The sequence below is a fragment of the Aegilops tauschii genome, chromosome 4, assembly GCF_002575655.3.
Source record: "Aegilops tauschii subsp. strangulata cultivar AL8/78 chromosome 4, Aet v6.0, whole genome shotgun sequence".
NCBI classification, from domain to species: Eukaryota; Viridiplantae; Streptophyta; class Magnoliopsida; order Poales; family Poaceae; genus Aegilops; species Aegilops tauschii.
This window is the reverse complement of record NC_053038.3, coordinates 507,585,755-507,607,059: the sequence shown is the minus strand read 5'-3', so window position 1 is coordinate 507,607,059 and position 21,305 is coordinate 507,585,755. Positions and strand designations below refer to the sequence as shown.

General features: G+C 50.2%; 2 protein-coding genes across 2 annotated transcripts; one reads left to right on the top strand and one right to left on the bottom strand.

Annotated features, from left to right (window-relative positions):
* Window positions 1-1,053: 1,053 nt before the first annotated feature.
* LOC141022021 (uncharacterized) lies at window positions 1,054-2,265 on the bottom strand. The gene is made up of 2 exons (XM_073497897.1): window positions 1,665-2,265; window positions 1,054-1,526 (listed from the first exon to the last, which is right to left on the bottom strand). Exons 1-2 carry the CDS (start codon window positions 2,263-2,265, stop codon window positions 1,054-1,056), a joined length of 1,074 nt encoding a protein of 357 aa, XP_073353998.1.
* Window positions 2,266-11,454: 9,189 nt separating this feature from the next.
* On the top strand, window positions 11,455-13,959 carry LOC109770300 (uncharacterized). Its single transcript, XM_020329008.4, has 3 exons — window positions 11,455-12,141; window positions 12,247-12,530; window positions 13,602-13,959. The coding sequence occupies exons 1-3, from the start codon at window positions 11,829-11,831 to the stop codon at window positions 13,653-13,655; spliced, it is 651 nt and encodes a 216-aa protein (XP_020184597.1). The 5' UTR covers window positions 11,455-11,828; the 3' UTR covers window positions 13,656-13,959.
* The last annotated feature ends 7,346 nt before the right edge of the window (window positions 13,960-21,305 follow it).

The following is a 21,305-nucleotide window of genomic DNA, read 5'->3' as shown; positions in this document are numbered from 1 at the left end:
GAGACGCGTCCGTTCGCTGTCCGCTTGAATCAAAATGAATAAGATGGGTCCAGGGCGCGTACTGAGCCGTGGGGTTTGTCCATTTTGTCTAAACGGACAGAGCCGGACGGGACGAGGCCGTGCGCTGGAGTTTGCCTCATGGCGATCCATCTAGAGCGGACGCACGCACCAACTCCCAATCGGGCATGTGCAACCGCATCAGCAGTGGTGACTGGTGAGAGCACTTGCCTGTGCGCTTTTTATCCGTTTCACATGCGTTCACGGCGTGCATAATTACTCGTTGATTGAAAATTCAAAGACACACCTGGTTGCATGTGAATTCATCTGATCCAAATTCCTGACCAGGGAAATTAAAAGGAGAGGCGATGCGTGAAGGAAAGACCAACTACAGTGAGAGCAACTAGTTATAAACTTTTATAATAAAAAATTGACGAAAGCCTCACTTCAGACCGATCGATGACAGAGGACTGATCGAGCCCGTTGAATCGACAGCAGAAGCCCCGGTGTGATGATCAGCGCGAGGAAACTTCTACTCCGCTCCGCGCATAATTCCTGATGAAGGGATAGTCAAAGGTGGAGGGGATCAGGGTGACGTCCGTCCTGGGCCGGATCCCTCTCAAATCAGCTGTCAGGTCAACGAAAAGAAGCCCGTTAATTATTAGGCCAACTCCATCGCGCGATCCCAAACGGACGTCCGCTTTGCCAGGAATCGATCCGTTTGGGTAGGGCAACGGGGTCATGTCCGGGCCTGTCCTGTGATGCGGTGGCCGTGCGCCCAGCGCGCGGCCGCATCCGTTTGCCTCGTCATGTCCGCCAGGGCAAAAAATTCCCATATTTTCATATCAAAACAAGTTTACACGTCCAAATATTAATTGTCTGAAAATAAAAATAGTTTTACAACCCAATCGAAATTATCTCTAATAGAATTGTTTTACAACCAAATCGAAATTGTCTAATAAAATGAACCAATACATCTATTGGTTGCCAATATGATCCCACACGTGCTCAACCAAGTCATTTTGAAGATCCAAATGAGTGTGCCAATCACGCAGCTCACGATGGAAATTGGACAAACTGTTCAAACGTGGCCGGTTCTTGGTGCAGGGGCTCAACATTTTCACCTTGATAATCAAATCCTTGGTCGAAGATACTGTCATCACGCTCGTCCTCGACGATCATGTTGTGCATGATCACACAAGCAGTCATCACCTCCCAAAGCTTCCCTTCATCCCATGACAGTGCAGGGTTTCGAACGATACCCCATCGGGATTGAAGCACACCAAAAGCACGTTCCACATCCTTTATAGCACTCTCTTGCATTTGGGCAAATCTCTTTCTCTTCTCACCTTGGGGGTTCGAGATTGTCTTCACAAAAGTTGACCACTGAGGATATATACCATCAGCTAGATAGTATCCCTTGTTGTACTGGTGGCCGTTGATCTCAAAGTTGACAGGTGGGAAGTGGCCTTCTGCAAGCCTTGCGAGGACTGGAGAACGCTGCAGCACATTGATATTATTGTGAGAACCTGCCATGCCGAAGAAAGAATGCCATATCCAAAGATCTTGCGAAGCCACCGCTTCTAATATAACAATGCACGTTTTGACATGCCCCTTGTATTGGCCCTGCCAAGCAAATGGACAGTTCTTCCACTCCCAGTGCATACAATCTATGCTGCCAAGCATGCCTGGAAAGCCTCTAGCTGTGTTGGTCGCCAACAATCTCTCTGTATCAGCGGCAGTTGGCTGCCTCAAGTACTCAGGGCCAAACACCTCGATCACAGCCTGGCAGAACTTGTACATTGACATCAGACATGTTGTCTCACCCATACGCACATACTCATCCACCAGATCGCCTGGAATTCCATATGCAAGCATGCGGATGGCCGCGGTGCATTTCTGGTAAGAGGAGAATCCAAGCTTGCCAAGGGCATCCGTCTTGCACTCGAAGTATGGGTCATGAGCAACCACTCCCTCTCGGATACGATTGAACACATGCCTTGCCATACAAAAACGGCGACAGAATTTATCCTGCTTGAAGAGCGGGGTGTTCGCAAAGTAATCGGCATAGAGCAGGGCGTGGCCTCTCTCCCTGTTGCGGTTCAGGTTGGGAGCACGGCCAGGGAGTGACCCCCTGTATCGAGGAAGCTGCTGTTGAATGTGGTCGTGAATGACCAGTGCAGCCACCACAAGATCTTCATCATCTGACGACGAATCGTCCGATGAACAAATGAAGTGGTGGAAGAAAAACTCATCTCCACTGTCCATACCTTTGTGGGCAAAATGTCGAACACCTTGCGATCGTGGTGGCAAAGAGGCCGCGATGATCACCTCGATGCAGCAGGGGTGGTTGGCGGCCGGCTACTGGCCGCTCTGGAGCACTCGTCGGAAGTTGCCGTGGCCGCCGTGGTACGTCGTCGGCGGTCGTATCCCCTCTGCCGCCGGCTACGACGGCGACGGCGAATCCTCCTCCGATCGACGGCCAAAACTACGGCGAAAGCACGGGCGTGGTGGCGGCCATGTCGAGATGTGGTTTGGTATGGATGGCCGGGGGCTGCGCGGTGAGGAGGCGGCCGGAGAATAGCGGCGGCGCCGGCGGCGGGGCGGGGCGGGGAGAGGGGGTGGAGGCGTTGGAAGCGAAGGGACTGCTAGTGTCCCCGACATGCGAGCCACGGGGGGACAAGGGCGTGCGGCGAGCCCGTCCGCGCGATGTCCGTTTCACCCCAAACTCGGCGTAAGTTTGGCCGGGGATGGGTCGAAAACGGACGGAATCCGGACATTTGTCCGTTTGGGGCCGCGCGTTGGGCCGCGCTATTCGTCCGTTCTACCTCAAACGGACGCAACCGGACAAGATGGGTTTCTCGCGGTGGAGTTGGCCTCATTCTCTCTGTAAGAATATATAAGAGCGTTTAGATCACTATTTTAGTTATTTATAAACGCTCTTATATTTTTTGGGAGGGAGTACGAGCGAGAAACCGCAGGCACAAGCAACCGAGAGCAATAAAGTGGCCCGTAGTTGCTGCTAGCTCGTGCGTTTGGACCGAGCGTACGAGTGTCCAGATGCCTATCATCTGCCCCAAGTGCTCCGGTCAACCCTTCCAAATCGTACTCAGATCCCAGAGCTAAAAACCCTGGTCAAAATTTAGACCGGAAGAAATGATAAGTGGAGTAGTTCGACTCTCTGGTCGTGCCTGTCGCTGGCCGCTCGTACTAATCCACGGCCGATGAATCTCGGCAGCGCGGCAGGGAAGACCGGCCAGCACTCACGCACGCTTTGTTTATGTTTATGATTGGCAGCAGGGCCGGCCGTTAACGGTTGGCCATGCCCCTGCCGCTGCTGCAGCTGCACGCGCCACATGGCGGGTGGGCGGCGGGGCGGGGAGGACGCAAATCACGGCAGGTGAACCATTTGCCCGAATGTGCGCCGCCTCCGGCCGAGGGATGGGATGTCGTAACACATGGCGCCCATGTGGTGGACTGCACCCTGAGCCAAAGAAGATTCACGTACACTGTTCTTATCGTCGTCAAAACATGATACCACACTGGTTTTTATCATGGTCTTCTCCTTAGAAAGAACGCGTTCTGCCACGCGTCTGGAGCGTGTCATTCTCTGTCTTTTATGGTCGATTTGACACTCGGCAGACGGACAAGACAGGTCTGATTTATCTGCCGAATAATACTGTATGCTTCTAGATGGAATCGCTCTCCTCTGCCTGTGTTGTTGGCAAAGTTTTTCTGAGAAAGCTACGTGTTCACTTCATATAAAAATACGATTACAACACTACACGTACACTTGAACAAGACAAAGCAAGATAGGCAGTTGTCCCGGTACAACTGCAGATAGGACCGCCAAAAAGAAAAATACGCAATCTAGTCCTTGGAGATCGCTCTGCATAGAAGAGCAAGTCTCCATCGCCAACACCACGCACCAGCGAAATAGCACCAGGGGGAAGGAGATGAAGGTCCATCGTACCCAAACCCGAAGAGGCACCATTGCGACAATAGCCGCTTTGTGAGCCGAAGAACACATTCGCCGCGAGCAACAAAACTATTTTCAATGTGGCACGTCGGCCGGGGCACATCCCCATGCGACTCGCCGGACTTCAGCGTCGCCGTCATCACTCGATGAAGTCGAGGAAAACCAGCGAAGCTGCCTGCCGCCGTCCGCAAACCCAGCACCAGAACATCTATCCTCTCGCACAGGCCGCCGTCGTAGTCCTCGAAAGAAACTGCAACTGTAGGCCCAAACCTGGAAAACCTAGCCTCACCGATCTGGATGAGCAGCGAGGGATACGAGCCATTGTCGTCGGCGCCGCCATGGAGAGCATCGCCAAGATGAGTCAAGTCGAGGCAAATTTATTCACCGGGGCACCGCCGCTGCGCCACCACAAAAAACTAAACCTAACCTATCTACAAGCCGGGGCCGAAGCACCGGGGATCTCCACACCTCCCGCTGCCCAGAGAAGCGTGACCAAGGAAGCCTGCATCTCCATCTCTTTCCCCTCCCGATAGCAGCGGACTACTATCGGGAGGGGAAAAAGATGGAGATGCAGGCTTCCTTGGTCACGCTTCTCTCTCTCTCTCTCTCTCTCTCTCTCTCTCTCTCTCTCTCTCTCTCTCTCTCTCTCTCTCTCTCTCTCCTGTTGTTGGCAAAGTTGAGGACGGACGATGACGCGCGTTCGAGTCAAAACCTGCAACGTACGGGAGGGAACATCAGCACAACTTCCTCCGAAACTAAACGGTAGCAGCAAGTTATTTCGTAATTTGAAAGGGGGAGGCAGTACAAATCTCTCCCGGATTTTTTGGGAAAGTTTTGTCCCTGATTTTATTTCTCAACTTCTTGTAAATGACATGTCTATCATTTGAGAAGTAAAATCTTATTGATATAAAAAAATCCCACCCGAAGGATAGACCTCGAGAGTCCATACCTAAGACAGTTTTTTCTTTTGTTCGAAAGAGAAATATCTGAGCTATCAATAAGATTCCGTTAGAAAGTTGGGCCTAGTCACACGGGCCAGGCTCGTATGGAGAGGCCGTACACGGGCCAAGAGAAAAGCTGCACACAACCTTTTTTTTGACATCAAATGACTTTATTCCTCAAATAATAGCAAGATCATTTCCAATTTGGTGAGAAATAAAATCCGGGATATCACTACCCCAAAACTCAGAAGCTCTAGAGCTAAGAGAACTCTTTGCTATACTATCAGCAACCGAATTCGCTTCTCTAAAAGAGTGAACCACATCAACTTTAGAAAAATGAGCACCTACTTGCTTACACTCCGTATAGATCGTCACATCTTGACCAAGGTAGTCCTCCTGTTGATCATTCCAACCACATTAGAGCTATCTGATTCAACCATTAGGGAGTTACATCCAATCTTTGCTGCCAGGACAAGACCATTGCAAATAGCCATCATCGCCGCCGAATCAACAAATATTACATACGGTATGAACCAGGATGTTGCCGCAATGACCCCCCCCCCTATCATCCCGAGCTACTGCCCCTATCGCACATGTCATGTTTTCTGGGCAGAAAGCAGCGTCGACATTGATCTTCACCCTTCCGCTTGTTGGTTTTCTCCACATAGGACCACGTCCGCGGACGAGTTGATTTGGAGTTGTCGCACGCACAAAATTTGTTGCCAGCACTTTAATCGAAACAACAGTATGATCTGGTGGTCGTATACTTTCTCCTTTGACAAACTGCCTACATTGCCACCAGATGTACCAACTACCAACTGCGATGAGCTCAGCCATAGGAAGACCCCCCACCATTGAATGTCGCCTCATGAGCACATCCATTGTAATTGCACCAGAGCGATCTTCAATCACCACCGCACGATCTATTTCTTCTCTTACCCCAAGTTGAGTCCAAATATTCATGGCCATACGGCATAAACAAGCAGTGATGAGAGTCTTCCATACCTATGCGGCATATTGGGCACTGTGTTGTTGTCGGTATGTGTCTCCTTGCCAATGTTCCCAAGCACGGTAGCACACCCCGGAGAACCTTCCATATAAAATGTTTAATCTTCCAAGGAACCCACAGGCCCAGATATGTTTCCATAGGTCATACGTGTGATGGCTGGCTTGCCCATCCGGGCTATTCCATTGGTGCCCATACTGATGCTCAAACTCAACATGGTATGCTGACCTAACTGAGAACATTCCAGATTTTGTGATGCCAAGAAATAAAATCTTCCATTAACTCCACCCCAAGTGGAATTTGTAAAATTGTATGAACGTCCACCGGGTTGAACACTGTGCACACAAAAATTCTGGATTCTGGAGCAGTTGTCAACACTGTTTTGCTAATAAAGCAAGGTTTAAACTGTGCAGATCTCTAAAACCCCAAGCCTCCCCTCCTGTACGGGATACACAACTTCCACCATGCAAACCAATGTTTTTTCTTCTTCTCTTCATTATCTCCCCAACCAAACATTGTGTTCTCACCGGTTGTAGATTTACAGATCCCCTTAGGCAATTTAAACATAGAGATAGCATATGTGGGGATTGCTTGAGCCACAGAAAAAAAAGTCAAAAACTGCTATCGAGGGCGCGATTCGAACCAACGATCTGACAACTATATCTGTTCGCGTGTACGTACAACCTTTCAAACCTTATTTTCCTAGAAACAGTTTTGTTCAGTTTTATTTCTTTTTCATTTTTTTTCTTCTCTTTTTCTCCTAAGTGCGTGAATTAATTTTTTTCAAAATTCTGAACTTTTTCCTCCAAATTAGTGAACTTTTTAAAAATTGATGAACTTGCAGCTTCCGCTCAAAAAAAGAAGAAAACTGCTACGTGCTGCTCGCGGCTTACGGTTTCAGTGTAGACACATCGCCCATCCCTCTGTTTGTTTGCGTCAGAACAGAACAAGCTGCCGTAGCACGTAACGCGCGCGCTGTGGACGATGTGGTCATCAGTCACTCGGACAGCACGACTTTCCCGTTACGCACCGCCTGAACAAAGCTCGGCCGAGACCATGCATTGTACAGTACTACCAACAGAAGGAGGTCGATGCCCAACGCGCAAACGTACAGTACGTACGTAGTACGTATTGCGCGGCAAGAGCGACGGAGGGAATGCTTTGCTTCCTGCCCAAGGAGAAAGCAAGTTGCCTTGCCTGCCTTCCTTCCTGAGCAAGTCGAAACTCCAAAGTCCTCTTCCTCGCTGCACGTTCTTTTCCGCTCCCCGTCACAAAGTCAGAACTGATCCGGTTGAGTGCAGCTTCTCCCCGGAGGTCGCCGTCGCGCGTGAGGTCAGACTTACCAGGAAATCGCGTGGGCAGCCGTGGCGGCGGCATACATCGTGACCTAACCCTCCAACGGCTGCCCGTTAAACTACTCCGGCCGCCCCTGAAACGCACTGATGTCACTCGCACACTTACAATACTACATAGAAATAATGTGCCACTAGCAAGCCCCTGAGATCAGCTGATGGCATACATCATTCACTGGTTGTCTTGTTCGATAACTATCTGCCGTCTCGGCAATCAGGATAAATATGTTTCGGCATAGTGTCTTGTTTTTGTAAACAAGATTTTTTATTTTTTTTAAACAAGCAGAGTGTCTTGTCATCTTGGCAAGATCGACACGGCCATCAGGCCATGTGATGGATGAACATGGCTACAGGAAGAGTCTGGGTGCTGGCGCTGAAGAAAAATCCAGGCCGTTAATTCGGTTTGCCGACTTGCCGTCGCGTAGGCGCCCACGCGGCGAGTTGTCGGGGCAAAGCAGGGAAAGGAGCCGCCCCTGAATCCCCCCTTTATTCATCGGCTGCCGATCCAATGAGAACACTGTGGATAAGAACCGGATTCTGATCAATCCTAATCACGCCCTACAAGGACTCAAAAAGAAAGCACTTTAGGACCAAAAGAAGCTTCTTAACGCTTGCATGATGCAGCTGGGGAGGGTTTGATTTGATAAATCTAACCAGTGGAGCAGCCGATGAGGAGGAGGAGAGAGCGAGAGGAGATGTCAAAAGAGGAGAAGATTTTTTTTCGAACGGATAGAGAAAAGGAGCAGATGTATATATATACAAATAAAGGCGTACGTGATGCAAGGCGCACTAATTAAATCAGAATAGTAGCTCGGGGATTTCAGGTGGGGGTGACGTGGTCTTCGCCTTATCCACTCATTGCCCTCCATTTGGCCTCGCAAACACGGGACATCTATCTAGATCTAATAACCTCCATTTTAATTTTTCTGCTCAAGATATCCTTGATTAGATAACTTAGGCCAACTCCACCACGCGACCCCATTTTGTCTGGGTGCGTTCGTTTGGGGTAAAACGAACGAATAGCTCGGCCTCAAACGGACAAATGTCCGGATTCCGTCCGTTTTCGACCCATCCCGGCCCAAACTTGCGCCGAGTTTGGGGGAAAACGGACATCGCGCGGACGGGCTCGCCGCACGCCCTTGTCCTCCCATGGCCTGCCTGTCAGGGACACTGGCAGTCCCTTCGCTTCCAACGCCTCCACCCCCTCTCCCCGCCTCGCCCCCCGCCGGCGCCGCCGTTATTTTCCGGCCGCCTCCTCACTGCGCAGGCCACGACCGTCCATACCAAACCACGTCTGGCCATGGCCGCCAACACGCCCGCGCTTTCGCCGTAGTTTTAGCCGTTGATCGGAGGAGGTTTCGCCGTCGCCGTCGTAGCCGGTGGCAGAGGGGATACGACTGCCGGCGACGTACCACGGCGGCCGCGACAGCTTCCAACGAGAGCTCCAGAGCGGTCAGTAGCCGGCCGCCAACCACCCCTGTTGTGTCGAGGTGATCATCGCGGCCTCTTTGCCACCACGACCGCAAGGTGTTCGACACTTTGCCCACAAAAGTATGGACAGTGGAGATGAGTTTTTCTTCCACCATTTCATTTGTTCATCGGACGATTCGTCGTCGGATGACGAAGATCTTGTGGTGGCTGCACTGGTCGTTCACGACCACATTCAACGGCAGCTTCCTCGGTACAGGGGGTTACTCCCTGGCCGTGCTCCCAACCTGAACCGCAACAGGGAGAGAGGCCACGCCCTGCTCTATGCCGATTACTTTGCCAACACCCCGCTCTTCAAGCCGGATAAATTCCGTCGCCGTTTTCGAATGGCATGGCATGTGTTCAATCATATCCGAGAGGGAGTGGTTGCTCATGACCGGGCGGACAGGATGGAGCAAACTGTTGCGGCCCCGCGCTGGGCGCACGGCCACCGCATCACAGGACATGCCCGGACACGACCCCTCGCCCTACCCAAACGGACAAAATCTGGGCAAAACGGATGTCCGTTTGGGATCGCGCGGTGGAGTTGGCCTTAGCCACACGTCCACTTGGGAGTAGTAGACGCAACATGAGTTGATGCATGGCCGATCGGCATGCACATGGAGTGTCCAGTTTGTCTGTCTGTCGTGGCTACCAAGGATGCAGCATGGGGCCTCTATCCATCGATCGTTCTCTCCAACTTGCAGCAGGCTCGCGGCATGATCGGGCAGCTCACGCTGGACCATGCATGAGATTTGGAGGAGCATTTTATCTGACAGACATGATGGCGATCCATCTAGAGCGGACGCACACGCACCAACTCCAACTCCAAGTCGGGCATGTGCAACCGCAGCAGCAGTGGTGACCGGTGACCGGTGAGAGCACTTGCCTGCCTGCGCGCTTTTTATCCGTTCTTTCACATGCGGTCACGGCGTGCCTGAGTAATCGTTGATTAGTCGTAGATTCAAAGACACACCTTTTTTATATATTTTGCGAGGGGATTCAAGGACGCACCTGGTTGCATGTGAAATCATCTGGCCCGAAATTCCTGACCAGGGAAATTGAAAGGAGATCCATTGCGTGAAGGAAAGACCGACTACAGTGAGAGCAACTAGTTAAAAACTTGTAAAAAATGAAAAACCGTACGAAAGTCTCACATGAAACGGATGGATGACAGAGGACTGATCGAGCCCGTTGAATCGACAATCAAAAAAGCTCTGGTGCGGTGCGATCATCAGCGCGAGGAAACTTCTATTCGCCCGCGCTTCTTCCTGGCGGACAGTCAAAGGAGCAGGGTATCCGGGTGACGTCCGTCCTGAGGCGGATCCTCTCGAATCAGCTGTCAGGTCAACGGGAAGAAGCCGGTTAATTATTACTCCGATGGAGAAAACGGAGGCACAAGCAACTGTGAGCAAGAAAGAAAGTAGCCCGTAGTTGCTGCTAAGCTAGCTCATGCGTTTCGACCGACCGATCCCCTGCAATAAAATCTCTAGAGAACACGCGGGAAAACACAACACCTCGATCAATCTGCCTCGTGTGCACGTACGAGTGTGTATCCACGGCAGATGCTTCCGAGCCGATCGTTTTTTTCATATGCGCAAGTGCTCCGGTCAACTCCTAGAACTGAAAACCCTCGTCAAAATTTGGACCGGAGAAGGGAGGAAAAGTAGTTCTGCTCTCTGGTCGTGCCGGTCGCTGGCCGCTCGTACTAATCCACGGTGGATGAATCTCTCTCGGCAGCGCGCCGGGGAAGACCGGTCAGCACTCACGCCTCCTTTGTTTATGATTATGATTCGCAGGCAGGGCCGGCCGGCCGTTAACGGTTGGTCATGCGGCTGCCGCTGCAGCTCCGCGCACCACATGGCGGGGCGGGGAGGGCGCAAATCACGGCATGTGATAGAGCGCGCGCGCGGGCGGTCCATTTGCCCGAATGTGCGCGGCCTCCGGTCACGTGGATTCGACGGGGGTTCGGCCGAGGGATGGGATGTCGTACCATACCACATGGCGCCCATGTGGTGCACTGCACCTGAGCCGAAGATTCACCTACACTGTTCTCTTCGTCGTCAAAACGCGATAGTACACTGTTTTTCATCATGTTTTTCTCTTTCGAAAAAATAAATATGTTTCTCCACGCGTCTGGAGCGTGTCATTCTCTGTCTTTTATGGTCGATTTGACGCTTGGCAGACAGACACGATAGGTGTGATTTATCCGCCGAATAATATGCTTCTAGATGGAGCCGCTCGCCCTGCGCTGGCAAAGTTAACGACGGGCGATGACGCGGCGTTGCAGTCAAAAATCCCGCAACGTACGGGAGTGAACATGAGCACAACTTCCTCCGAAACTAGTAGACGGTAGCAGCAAGAGAGATAATCGTACTTTGAAAGGCGGTACCCACTACAAACCTCAGCCGAGAAAAATAGACCTCGAGCCCATATCTGGGACAGTTTTATCTCTCGTTTGAAAGAGAAATATCTGAGACAGATAATGAGGTTTCATCACGCAACCTGCTCTCGTCCCCGTAAATAATTAGGGGATGTTTGGTTCAGGGACTTTTTAATCCCAGAGACTAGAAAAAGTCCTTAAAAAGTCCCTAGAAACCAAATATTTTTTCTACAGGGACTAGAAAAAGACTCTACTAGAGAGTCTTTTTTGATTAGTCCCTGGGACTGAAAAAAGTCGTAGGACTTCTGAACCAAACACCCGGCGGGGGCGGGGGCGGAAGCTTCTCCATGCACGCTGAGACGCAGACGCGGGCGCTGACGCATCGCCACCCGTGGCGGCTCCCGGCGCGCCCCGGGCCCGAGGCTGCTGCCGTGGAGTAGGAGTAGGCCCTGCGTTACGCGGTCAAACCCTCCTCCAACCATCATCCATCGCCATCCCCGACCCCAGCACGCACGCACAAGAAAAACTCCTCCGCCTCCTCCGTCCCCCCCGCCCCGCTTAAAACCTCAGCTCCGACCGAACCCACTGCCCCCGCAGACCCGCCGCACCCACCACTCCCACCAGATCATCATCCACCGTCGACTGCTGCCCGGCCGGATTCGATCTGTCACGAGCGCAGCAGGGAGGCCGAGCGATCGTCGGCATGGAGAAGAAGCTGCCGCTGCCGGTTGTGCACGGGGAGGGGCTGTGGGCGCGGCCCTGGCGGTGGGCCAAGACGGCCTTCTTCCTCGTCTCCATGCTCGCCTCGCTGCTCCTCGTCTGCGCGCCGCCGCTCCTCATCGTCCTCCTCGACCTGCTCCTCCCGCCCGCGCTCCTCTCCAACTTCCTCCGAGCCGACGCCCACCAGCACGCCGCCTCCGCGCACACCCTCCTGGACCAGGCCAGGGGCTTCCACTTCCGCTCCTCCCTCGTCGACCTCCCCGCCGTCTCCGCCGCCCGCTCCCTCCTCATCCTCTGTAAGCGCCCTGCCCTGCCCCTCCGCGCCGGATCAATTTCCTGATCCAAATTGATTTCCTTCCTGGTTACTAATCGATCGCTGTTTTTTTTTTGTGTGTGTGCAGGCGCGTACACGGCGTGCGGCGGCGGCGCGGCCTACCTGTGGGTGGCGGCGGCCTGCAGCGTCGGCTCCCTCTTCTACGTCCTCGCCAAGGCCGTCGCGGTCTTCGGCGTGCCGGCCCACGGCGCCGCCGGCCTCGAGCTGCACGGCAAGGGCCAGCTCCTCGCCGTGGAGGCCATGTTCCTCATGTCGCTGGCGCTCGCCGCCGCGCACCTCGCCATGGCCTACCGGGCCAGCAGCCGCGAGAAGCGCCGGCTCCACGTCGTCTACAGGATCGACATCGAAGCAGTGAGTCCCCTCACCCCCTCCATGCCTCTCTGCCCATACCAATTCTCCATCGCATTAACCACCGTAGGCATGATCAATTTTTCAGTAGCAGTCAGTGTCACACACGCCAAACAAACACAAAACCAATTTCGCATTATATTATTAGTGGCCAAAATTCAGATAAACTCGAGCTTTTCAATTCAAGAATTCAAGATTCTGCTGCACAATCCAGGCACTTCTTTGGGTGTATAATTGTATAATTCATTCATCCCAGCGCTTTCGGCCCATGACAGCTGATCGAGCTTCGTGTGCAACGCGCCAGCGTAGTGCGTAGTGTAATCCGAGGCGCGCCGTGGAATCTGTTACTTTCCCCAGCCGGCGCAACTGTACGCTCGTGCAACGGGCGGATGGGAGGACCCAGCAATTTCTGAATTCATAATTCGTCGTCACTTATCATCAGACATCGACCTGAACCTGAAATTCTGAATTAGTCTACTCGTGTCTGCTGCCTGGCGCATAGATTAACCCAACTGGTCAGTGCTGCACCACATTAGCTGTACCATCAAATTTTGATTACTAGTGTGGTTGCTCCTAGCTAGCTGACTCCGGGTGCTCCAAGGACAGACGGAGAGAGAGAGAGAGATTCAAATTCAAACAGCGCCAACCCTGCTCGAAATCCGCACGAAAACCGGACGGAGACACGGTCCAGCAACAGCTGTGAGCCTGTGACACATTTCTCCACACGTGGACGGTACATGGTCGACTGATCTGGACTGTGCAGGCCGACTTCTAGAGATATCTGGATGGTCGCTGCAGCCATCTGGGCTAAAAGTGACTTCACAACCGCAAACAAAACCCGGCGTGTCACTGTCGCGCAGTGTGGCCGCCTGATGAAGCTTCTTTGATTCCGTCGGAAACACAGCCCGATCGACGGTTCTTTTGGCGTGATGTTCGTAGCAGAGGAATCTCCTCGACTTCGTCAAATTTTAGCTGTCGTGAAAGCGAACAAAAATTACAGCTGTTTTGTTACTGTCTCGTCATTTGTCGGGTTATTACTAGTAAATTAACTCCGGTTGTTTGTCAATTGTGCAGGTAAGGTTAAAGGGAACCCACACGCCCAAGTCGCTCAAGCAATGCATTGTATGACACCCACCCCATCGTCCAGTCGGATGGGAATGGGGATTCTGGAGAGGCGACCGCAGGCGTCTCTGCTTCCTCCTCCGGTCTCAAATTTTTGGCTCGAGCAGTAGTAGTTTGTGTACACTCCGATTGATCGATCGATCGACACGACGCGCCATGTGTATATGTTAGTACCCGCACCAACGTCTCTCTCTCCCAAGTGGACATAGTGTGGAGCTCAGCTGTAAATATGGTGGGACATTTGTGCTTCGGCCTCCTGCAACATAGGATGAGCCGTCCGGCAGATGCGATTGCTGTTCTTTTTTCTTCATATTCTTCTTCTTCTCCTCTCTGTTTTGGTTTCATGGTTTCAATCACTGGACGTCACCATGTCTGACTGGAACTGTGAATTGTCAAACGAACGAAATTTGCCGGACGGGTAAAATTAGTCCGGGCGCCGGGAAGAAGTTTCAAACACGTTTTTCCTGCCGTAGAAAATTCAGGCCAGTGAGTCAAGTAATGACGCACGGGATGATAGTTGGTAAAAGTGACTCGAGAGGAGCTTTCCGATTGCCCAACGATCTAGACCTTGACAACGGGGAAATGAAGACTTTTTTGAAAATAAAATGAGAAAAGAAGAGGACTTTGATTTGTTGCTTCTGGAAATCTGGGATACTTTTCAGCCTGGGAAAGGCCAGCGTATCACGAGAGGATGGCTGCTAAAATGATCTGGATGATGTTCTTTTTCTTTAGCGAACCGATCTGGATGATGTGCTCCCCGGGGGCATTAGAGAGACTAGCTAGTTGCCCGTCGTTGCAACGGGGCAAATATATTTTAGTAATTCAGTAGTATCAATTACGAGTGTCTCAACGTAAGTGCATTTTTTCTCTATGGTTTGTCCCACATCATTGTCGTAAGTAAGATCGTGTGGCAGAACATGAAAATGGTGGAAACTAATTCACATAAATGACACTTTCCCTAAATTAAGGTGATTCTCGTTTGAGGCATTTAACCACACTACGCATGCTGTAGTCAAAATCGGAAGAAATTTTTTATTACTATTCATAATTAACGTGATCCTTCCGTCCAAGGCTAAATGATATTTTTCATAAATTAAATGATGCCATTTTTTGTTTTAAGGTGATGAGTAGGATAAGGAAAAAAATATCGATTTGGTATTTCAACTTGCTATATATACATTAGTTTTTGTTTTGCATCAGTTGAGATTACCAAACAAATATACAGAAAACCAAGTAAAGATGGTGCGTGGAAAGAAAAAACCCGAAGATTCTGTCATAATCGAAAAAGAAGCCCAAATGTGCTAGCCCAAGCCTGAATGGCCCGCATATCCCAACTGTGTGCTAGCCTAAGTTTGATTGCCTTGTGATCATAGGAATGGGGAGCAACTAACTGACGGGTACCCCTCGGGAGGGAGGGGGGTTCCTACAAGACAATATGGGTAATAGATAAGTTTTTTTTACATGATGGGTAATAGAGAAGTGGATCATCCTATTTCCCGCCTGCACACGACAAATAGAGAAGGCTTCGTTGAAGAAAGGGCAAACGGGCCGGCCCTCTCTGCCCACGAGTGGTTTTTTTTCTTCGGTTTGTAGTAAGTTTTTAACCCGAAAAACCGAATGTTGTTTCTTAGGAGATAGATTTTAAAAACCTAGTAAAATTTTAAAAATATTTTAGGAAATTGTTCAGTATGTGTTTTATAAAAAAGTTAACTGTATATTAAAAAATGCTCATTGTGTACAAAAAAGTATTTATCATATAATTAAATAAGAGCATTGCATATTAAAAAAGGGGCAACGTATACAACAAAAAAAAATGCTCGCAACGCCATCACTCCCGTCGCCTATAGTGCTTGACTACAGGAAAGCGAATTATAGAGCTAGCCCAAGCAATCATAACGCGTCTATGACGCTCAAACAAAAATATGTAGGGGGCTTTTGTGTTTATTCATCAGGCTTTTTTTCACGAACAACAAAAAAAATGTATCGCTCAAACAAAAATATATACGGCTTTTGGTTTTTTTCATCATGCATTTTTTCTCCAACAGCAACAATTAATTTGTATCGCTCAAGTTTATAACAGAAAAACAAGAAAAAGGAAAACCACTAAAAGCAAAAACCCCAGTTCAGGAAGACAGGAACCCCTTAGATGCTTCCAAAATTGGTTAGGAACCTTCAAGACGATTCCTAAATCTAGTCGTCATCTCTCCTATCGGTTCGGCGCTTGCTGCACTTCAGTTCCTAAAGGGCCGGTCCATCTTCTGTGCTAGCGACTGATCGGAGTTTGAACGCTCGCAGTGAGCGATACATATCATTCCGTGTTAATCAATCGTAGCTTCGATCGTCTTGAAGGAAAAAAGGTTTCGCCAATAGGAGACCATAACTTTTTTTTTTGGAAAAAACAGATAGTAAATAATGTGGATGCCCAACACTAGATAAGCCTAGCTTTTTCTCTATCCTCAAAAAATAAGCTAACTTCTCTCTAAAAAACAGACAAGCTAGCTGATATGACACACTAGCATATGAAGAACGGAACTGTCTCGGCACGAAGCGTCAAACATACTCTCCTAAAACTGTGTATAGATGAAGAAAGAATCACTTCCACCAGCAAAACGCCAATCAAGAGCAACTTCATATGTTATGTCCTCAAACTTTATTCTAAGACTCAATCATACGGCTTATCCAAATATCATTTGCCTTAGCCTTTTCGGTATGTGCAATCACTCCATCGTACTCAAAGGAAATGTATGGGAGAATGGAGAGGATTTATGCTGGGTGTCATGTCTCATGACCGGAATGCAATATGTGATAGGAATGTGAAGTCTATGGACAAAACTCTACAGCAAAAAGGAGACAAGGAGTGCTAGCCATTTGATCGACAGGTCAAAAAAATTTGAGGAGGAGAAAGATCAATGACTAAGACAATATTGAATGCACAAGGAGATAATTCACACTGATACTCCAGGAAGAAATTTCACGCAAATATGAAAGGAAACAATTTCAATTCAACCAGCAATTTTATGAGTATACTTTAATATCCCCGTTTGAGCACCAGAACCTGTTGGGATTTAACTGTACTTCATACAAACTTAGGGTCATGACCAAGAGACCTTTTACGGTGCATCAGATCAATATTGGCCGTTCATTTTTTTGTTTGGACGGTCTAGATATGAAAATATTATTGCAGATTTTGGGTAGTATATTTTGCGATCAGGGGCAGTTTTGGTAGTTCCGCATGCCCCGTAGCCGTCCGTCACGGCATTGCGCGCCGCTGAGATGGAGGAGTTCGACATATCTCGTAACCACGTCTCGGGCTCCTCATCCATCTAGTTCCGGGGTCCTCTTCGGCGGAAAAAAATTATATGAGACCTGGTCTTATAGAATTCTTTTCCCTCTTTATCCAACGCTGGTGGCTGGGATCTACGGTTGATTCTCCTCCTCGTAGGCAGCACACAGCCGCCGGAGAAGCCCGTTCGAAAATGAAGTGCTGGCGTTCGAAAGAGATTAGTGATTGGTGGCTCCTATCTGTTGCTAAACATTGCTAATCTTCTGGCCTCTCTAATCACCCCAGGGACGGAGCTCATGTATAGAGGTTGGATGCAACTGGCACCAATGAATCTCGTGTAACGAAGAAGCATCCCCTGTAAAATTCGTTCATGAATGACCCCAAAAATCCATACGTTCAGGTGATGGAATGCACAAATCAATTGTAAACTCACCTACAATCAAAGCTTTGTTGCCTGTGTCACTATGTGTGTTACGGAAAAACAGCCCATTATATACACGGTTTCAATCCAATCACTTCATTTTCTTCTTTCTCGGCCTATCGCCCGGCCTCCAACCTAGACATTTCTGAAGTATTACTGTGCTACCTAAAATGCAAATGCAATATGTACTTTTCCCCATGTTATTAATGTATGCAGGTTTGCAAGTTGTTCATTCAGGAAGACCTCCTCAACAAATACACTGAACTGCATAGACACCAAAGCAACTTTATCATCTCTGTCCAAAACTTCAGGTTCTGAGAAATCTTGGTTTTCAAATAACCTTATTAAGTTCTTCTAAGAAGTAACACGTTTCCCACAATATCAAACTCATAATCTGAGGTGGTGGCAAAGCATTATAGTCACAGTACAAACACTTGGACGCCATCATAATTTATTTCTGTTGTCATACACACTACTATTCGATGGTAGGAAAAATGAGAAGATCTAGAAACCTCACACACACTACTAATCCAGCATCCACACGGACACAAATCCAGCAGACCTTTTGGAATTCATACTGCGTGCACAGCGAGCATCCACACGCACACAGATCCAGCAGCCCTTTTCATGCATATAGCTATGGCGTTTGGGGAGCATCAGAGGCAACGTACTCATGGAGGGATCTCCACCACGACCCGCGGAGGAACCGTTCTCCGGCGCCGTCTGAACATCGTGCGACTGAGAGAGGGCCGCCGGGCGGCGCGGGGCAGCTGCACCGTTGAAGATCTTGGGGCCCCGTCCAATATACTGCGGCGGCGACGGCAGGGCGGGAGAAGGAGCGGCCGCCCCTGTGCGACTCGTGAAGGGCGGGAGAAGGAGCGGCCGCCCCTGTGCGACTCAGGCGACAGCCGCCGGGCAACTAGGCGGCGGCAGAAAATGAAGAACTCGGTGAGAATGAGAAGGCCCAGGCCCCACCCGGTAGCCTCTCGGAGGGGGGGGGGGCAAATGATCCAATGGAGAAGTAAAGTGGGGCAAAAGATCCAATTTCTCTCGGAAGGGCAACCTACGAACTAAAGATAGGGACAATTCTTTTTTCCGGGTGTGATTACTTACGTTATTAGTGATTACAATTACTCATATTATTAATCAATAAAATTATTATTAAAAAAAGGACTAATCTACCCTAACAGCCAATTACCAAAATGTCCTCAAGAAAAAAAATCAGGGATCAATAATGACCGTTGGATCAATTATATACTACCCACTATTTACAGGAGTATGATGCACCGTAAAAAGTCTCCATGACCAATCCTCCATTGGCTAATTAGGGAGCAAATGACGCCCCAAGGCACCCTTCTTGTTTGATCGGCTCCCTCTTCTCCCACTCGATCGTCATCTTATAGACTCGCTCCTCCCTACTCGTATTACCGCCACTAACCTCAACCTGCCGCCACTGGCAGCATGCATGACAATTCCCCAATCAACCCATCTCTCTAAAGCCCAAGGGTATCAGTGTTTATGTCTGGCACCCGCAAGTTTTAGGATGGCTCCGCAATAAAATCCCCACTCAACTCTCTTCTTCATTCTTCATCTCTATTTCTTCCTCCTCCACATCTAGCCCCAATCAGTGGCGAACGGGCATCCGATGCCACAGAACGTTCACCCCAAGGGTCAGCGAGCTAACATTGTTTAGTTAGTTTTCGTACAGTAGTCTCTACACTTGTTTTTTTTTTTGAAACGCAGTTCCTTAGGGCCCGATTCATTAAGAAGAAGAGAGTTGCCCGGTTAATCAATGGAGAGCCGGGCGAAAACCGTTACAACACGCCCCCAAAAGGGCAACATCAACCCATGCCGACCCCGGGGCTGCGCACCAGGCGAGCTGACGCCTCCGTTCAATCCAAAGCTGACACTCTACATCCAGAACCGAAGCCGCCGCTCCGGCGTCCACACCGACCCCAAGGCCACGCACCAGGCGAGCCGCCACCCCTGCTGCCCGAGCGACCGGAGCCAACACCTTACAACCATGTCCGAAGCCGCCTCTCCGACGTACATACGTCTCTACACTTGCCATGTTTCTTTGATTGTTTACAAGGAGTATAACATTAGCCGCCATCAACCCACCTGTATGGGTGGATCCACAAAAGCCGTCATTGGATTGACACATGCTTTAGAAATAATGTATATTTTTTCATCTCAGCACTTTTTTTAGCCGTCCGTGAACCGATAAGGGGATGTATGGATCCTTGAGAAGGGGCCTGAGGAGAAATTTGTTTGGTTCCACACTTGGTTCAAAAAATGAGAAGTACGCCATGCTAATATGAGAGAGGCGTTTTGGAGGCATTTATTTTTCAAAAAATCAAATTCAAAATTTTATGGTTCAAAAAATTCTGAAAACAAATATGCGTGTATGTAAGGATGTAACCCACATGTGTGTAAAAATTCATGATGAAATACCTTGAGTTGCGACCTGTATAAAGAAGACAAATTCATGGCTTGGAAGCATGAATAGTATCATGAGCTAAACAGCTACATATTTGTCTTGTTTGCACAGCCCTCATTTCAATGTATTTTGAACTGAAAATTTACACACATGTGTGTTATGCCTTCATCTATATCTGTATTTTTTTGCAGAATTTTTTGAAATATAAAAATATGAATTTTGATGAAATTTCAAATTTGAACTTGGAGGCCTCACTGGAGGCCGAGCTCCAAAAGTGATTTCCGTGCTAATATGCAGTACATAGATTTCTCCTAAATAAAATCTATACGAAGATAGAAACAAAGAACAGAGCATCAAATATCCCGTCGGCAGGCAGCGCTGTCGGAGGAGCGGCGAGAAACGTGACCGAAGTGCGTCCTCACGCACCAGACCACCACCAACCGCTCCCTCATTGGCCGCTGTCCACTCTTGTGGCCGAGGCAGCAGTTGACGATCATCAAGATGGGGGACAGTACAAGCACATCCTCCCCAATCAAGTCCAAGCATCTGCCGTCCATCCAGGTTCTAGTAGTACACGCGCGAAAGGAGCGTCCCGTCGCGTGTTCCCCGTGCACGGCGCACGCGTCATGGGGGCCGGCATGTGAGGCCGCTTTCGCTGCTCCTGCGCCGGGTGAACGGGGCCGCTGCCCCTGCCGCCGCGGGCGGGCTCGCCGACGGACGGCGACGGCGACGGCTCGCCCGCCGTCGACGTACCGAAACTTGCACCGCAGAAAGTAGAAACTGGATCGATCGAGCCGGCCGTGTGGTTCGAGTGGCACGCGGTGAACAGTCCGGTTCATCGTACCGTGAGATAATTTAGGGGTAGCAGCAGCTCGTTTCTAGGGCGAATTTCAGCTGGTCTGTTTCAGATGGAACTGGAGCTGTGGAGCTGCAGTGGATCATGTCAGGACGGGCTTGGGCAAGCGAGCACGCACCCGTCGTTCGCCGTCGGCGCGGCGCCGACGTGGAGGCGCAGCCGCCGTGGGCTCTTTGTGCAGAAAGGTCATGAGGTGCGCGCGCGTACTACGTCGCCGCGGTCATGGATCAAGCCATCAAGCGCGAATCTCAGGGATGGAGAGACAGATGAGATGATGACCTGCCGCCCTACGTCGCTGTAGCAGCAGTAAAACCGGCGTTGATTGTCCAGTCACCCTGATCTGATCTGATCGACCAGGTCTCCAAGACACGTACAGCCGTGGAGTCGAGACACAGATTGCGGCGACAGCTGGGATCAAGTTGCGGCAGCTAGCCAAGCCAGCGACGGTCCGTCCACTCCGACGACGGCGGCGTCGAGCTTAATTGCGACGACTTTGCTTGCCACGGCAGCAGCAGCATTCGGTGGATACACTTCAGCCGAGACTGACGGGCCACGAATCTCCGGTCGATCGGCTCCGTTCCAACGCGCAACGCGATAGTTTGTGCGCGCTCAGAGTCGCGGCGGATTCCTCCTCCCCTCGCCCGGTTAATTGGCGG

What these genes read in the sequence shown, in the direction of transcription:
- LOC141022021 (XM_073497897.1), bottom strand. Translation starts at nt 2,265, where the DNA reads ATGGACAGTGGAGATGAGTTTTTCTTCCACCACTTCATTTGTTCATCG. An exon ending in CATGCTTGGCAGCATAGATT is followed by an intron (nt 1,527 to 1,664) that starts GTATGCACTGGG and finishes TCGGCATGGCAG; the next exon opens with GTTCTCACAATAATATCAAT.
- LOC109770300 (XM_020329008.4), top strand. Translation starts at nt 11,829, where the DNA reads ATGGAGAAGAAGCTGCCGCTGCCGGTTGTGCACGGGGAGGGGCTGTGG. An exon ending in CCGCTCCCTCCTCATCCTCT is followed by an intron (nt 12,142 to 12,246) that starts GTAAGCGCCCTG and finishes GTGTGTGTGCAG; the next exon opens with GCGCGTACACGGCGTGCGGC. An exon ending in ACAGGATCGACATCGAAGCA is followed by an intron (nt 12,531 to 13,601) that starts GTGAGTCCCCTC and finishes TCAATTGTGCAG; the next exon opens with GTAAGGTTAAAGGGAACCCA.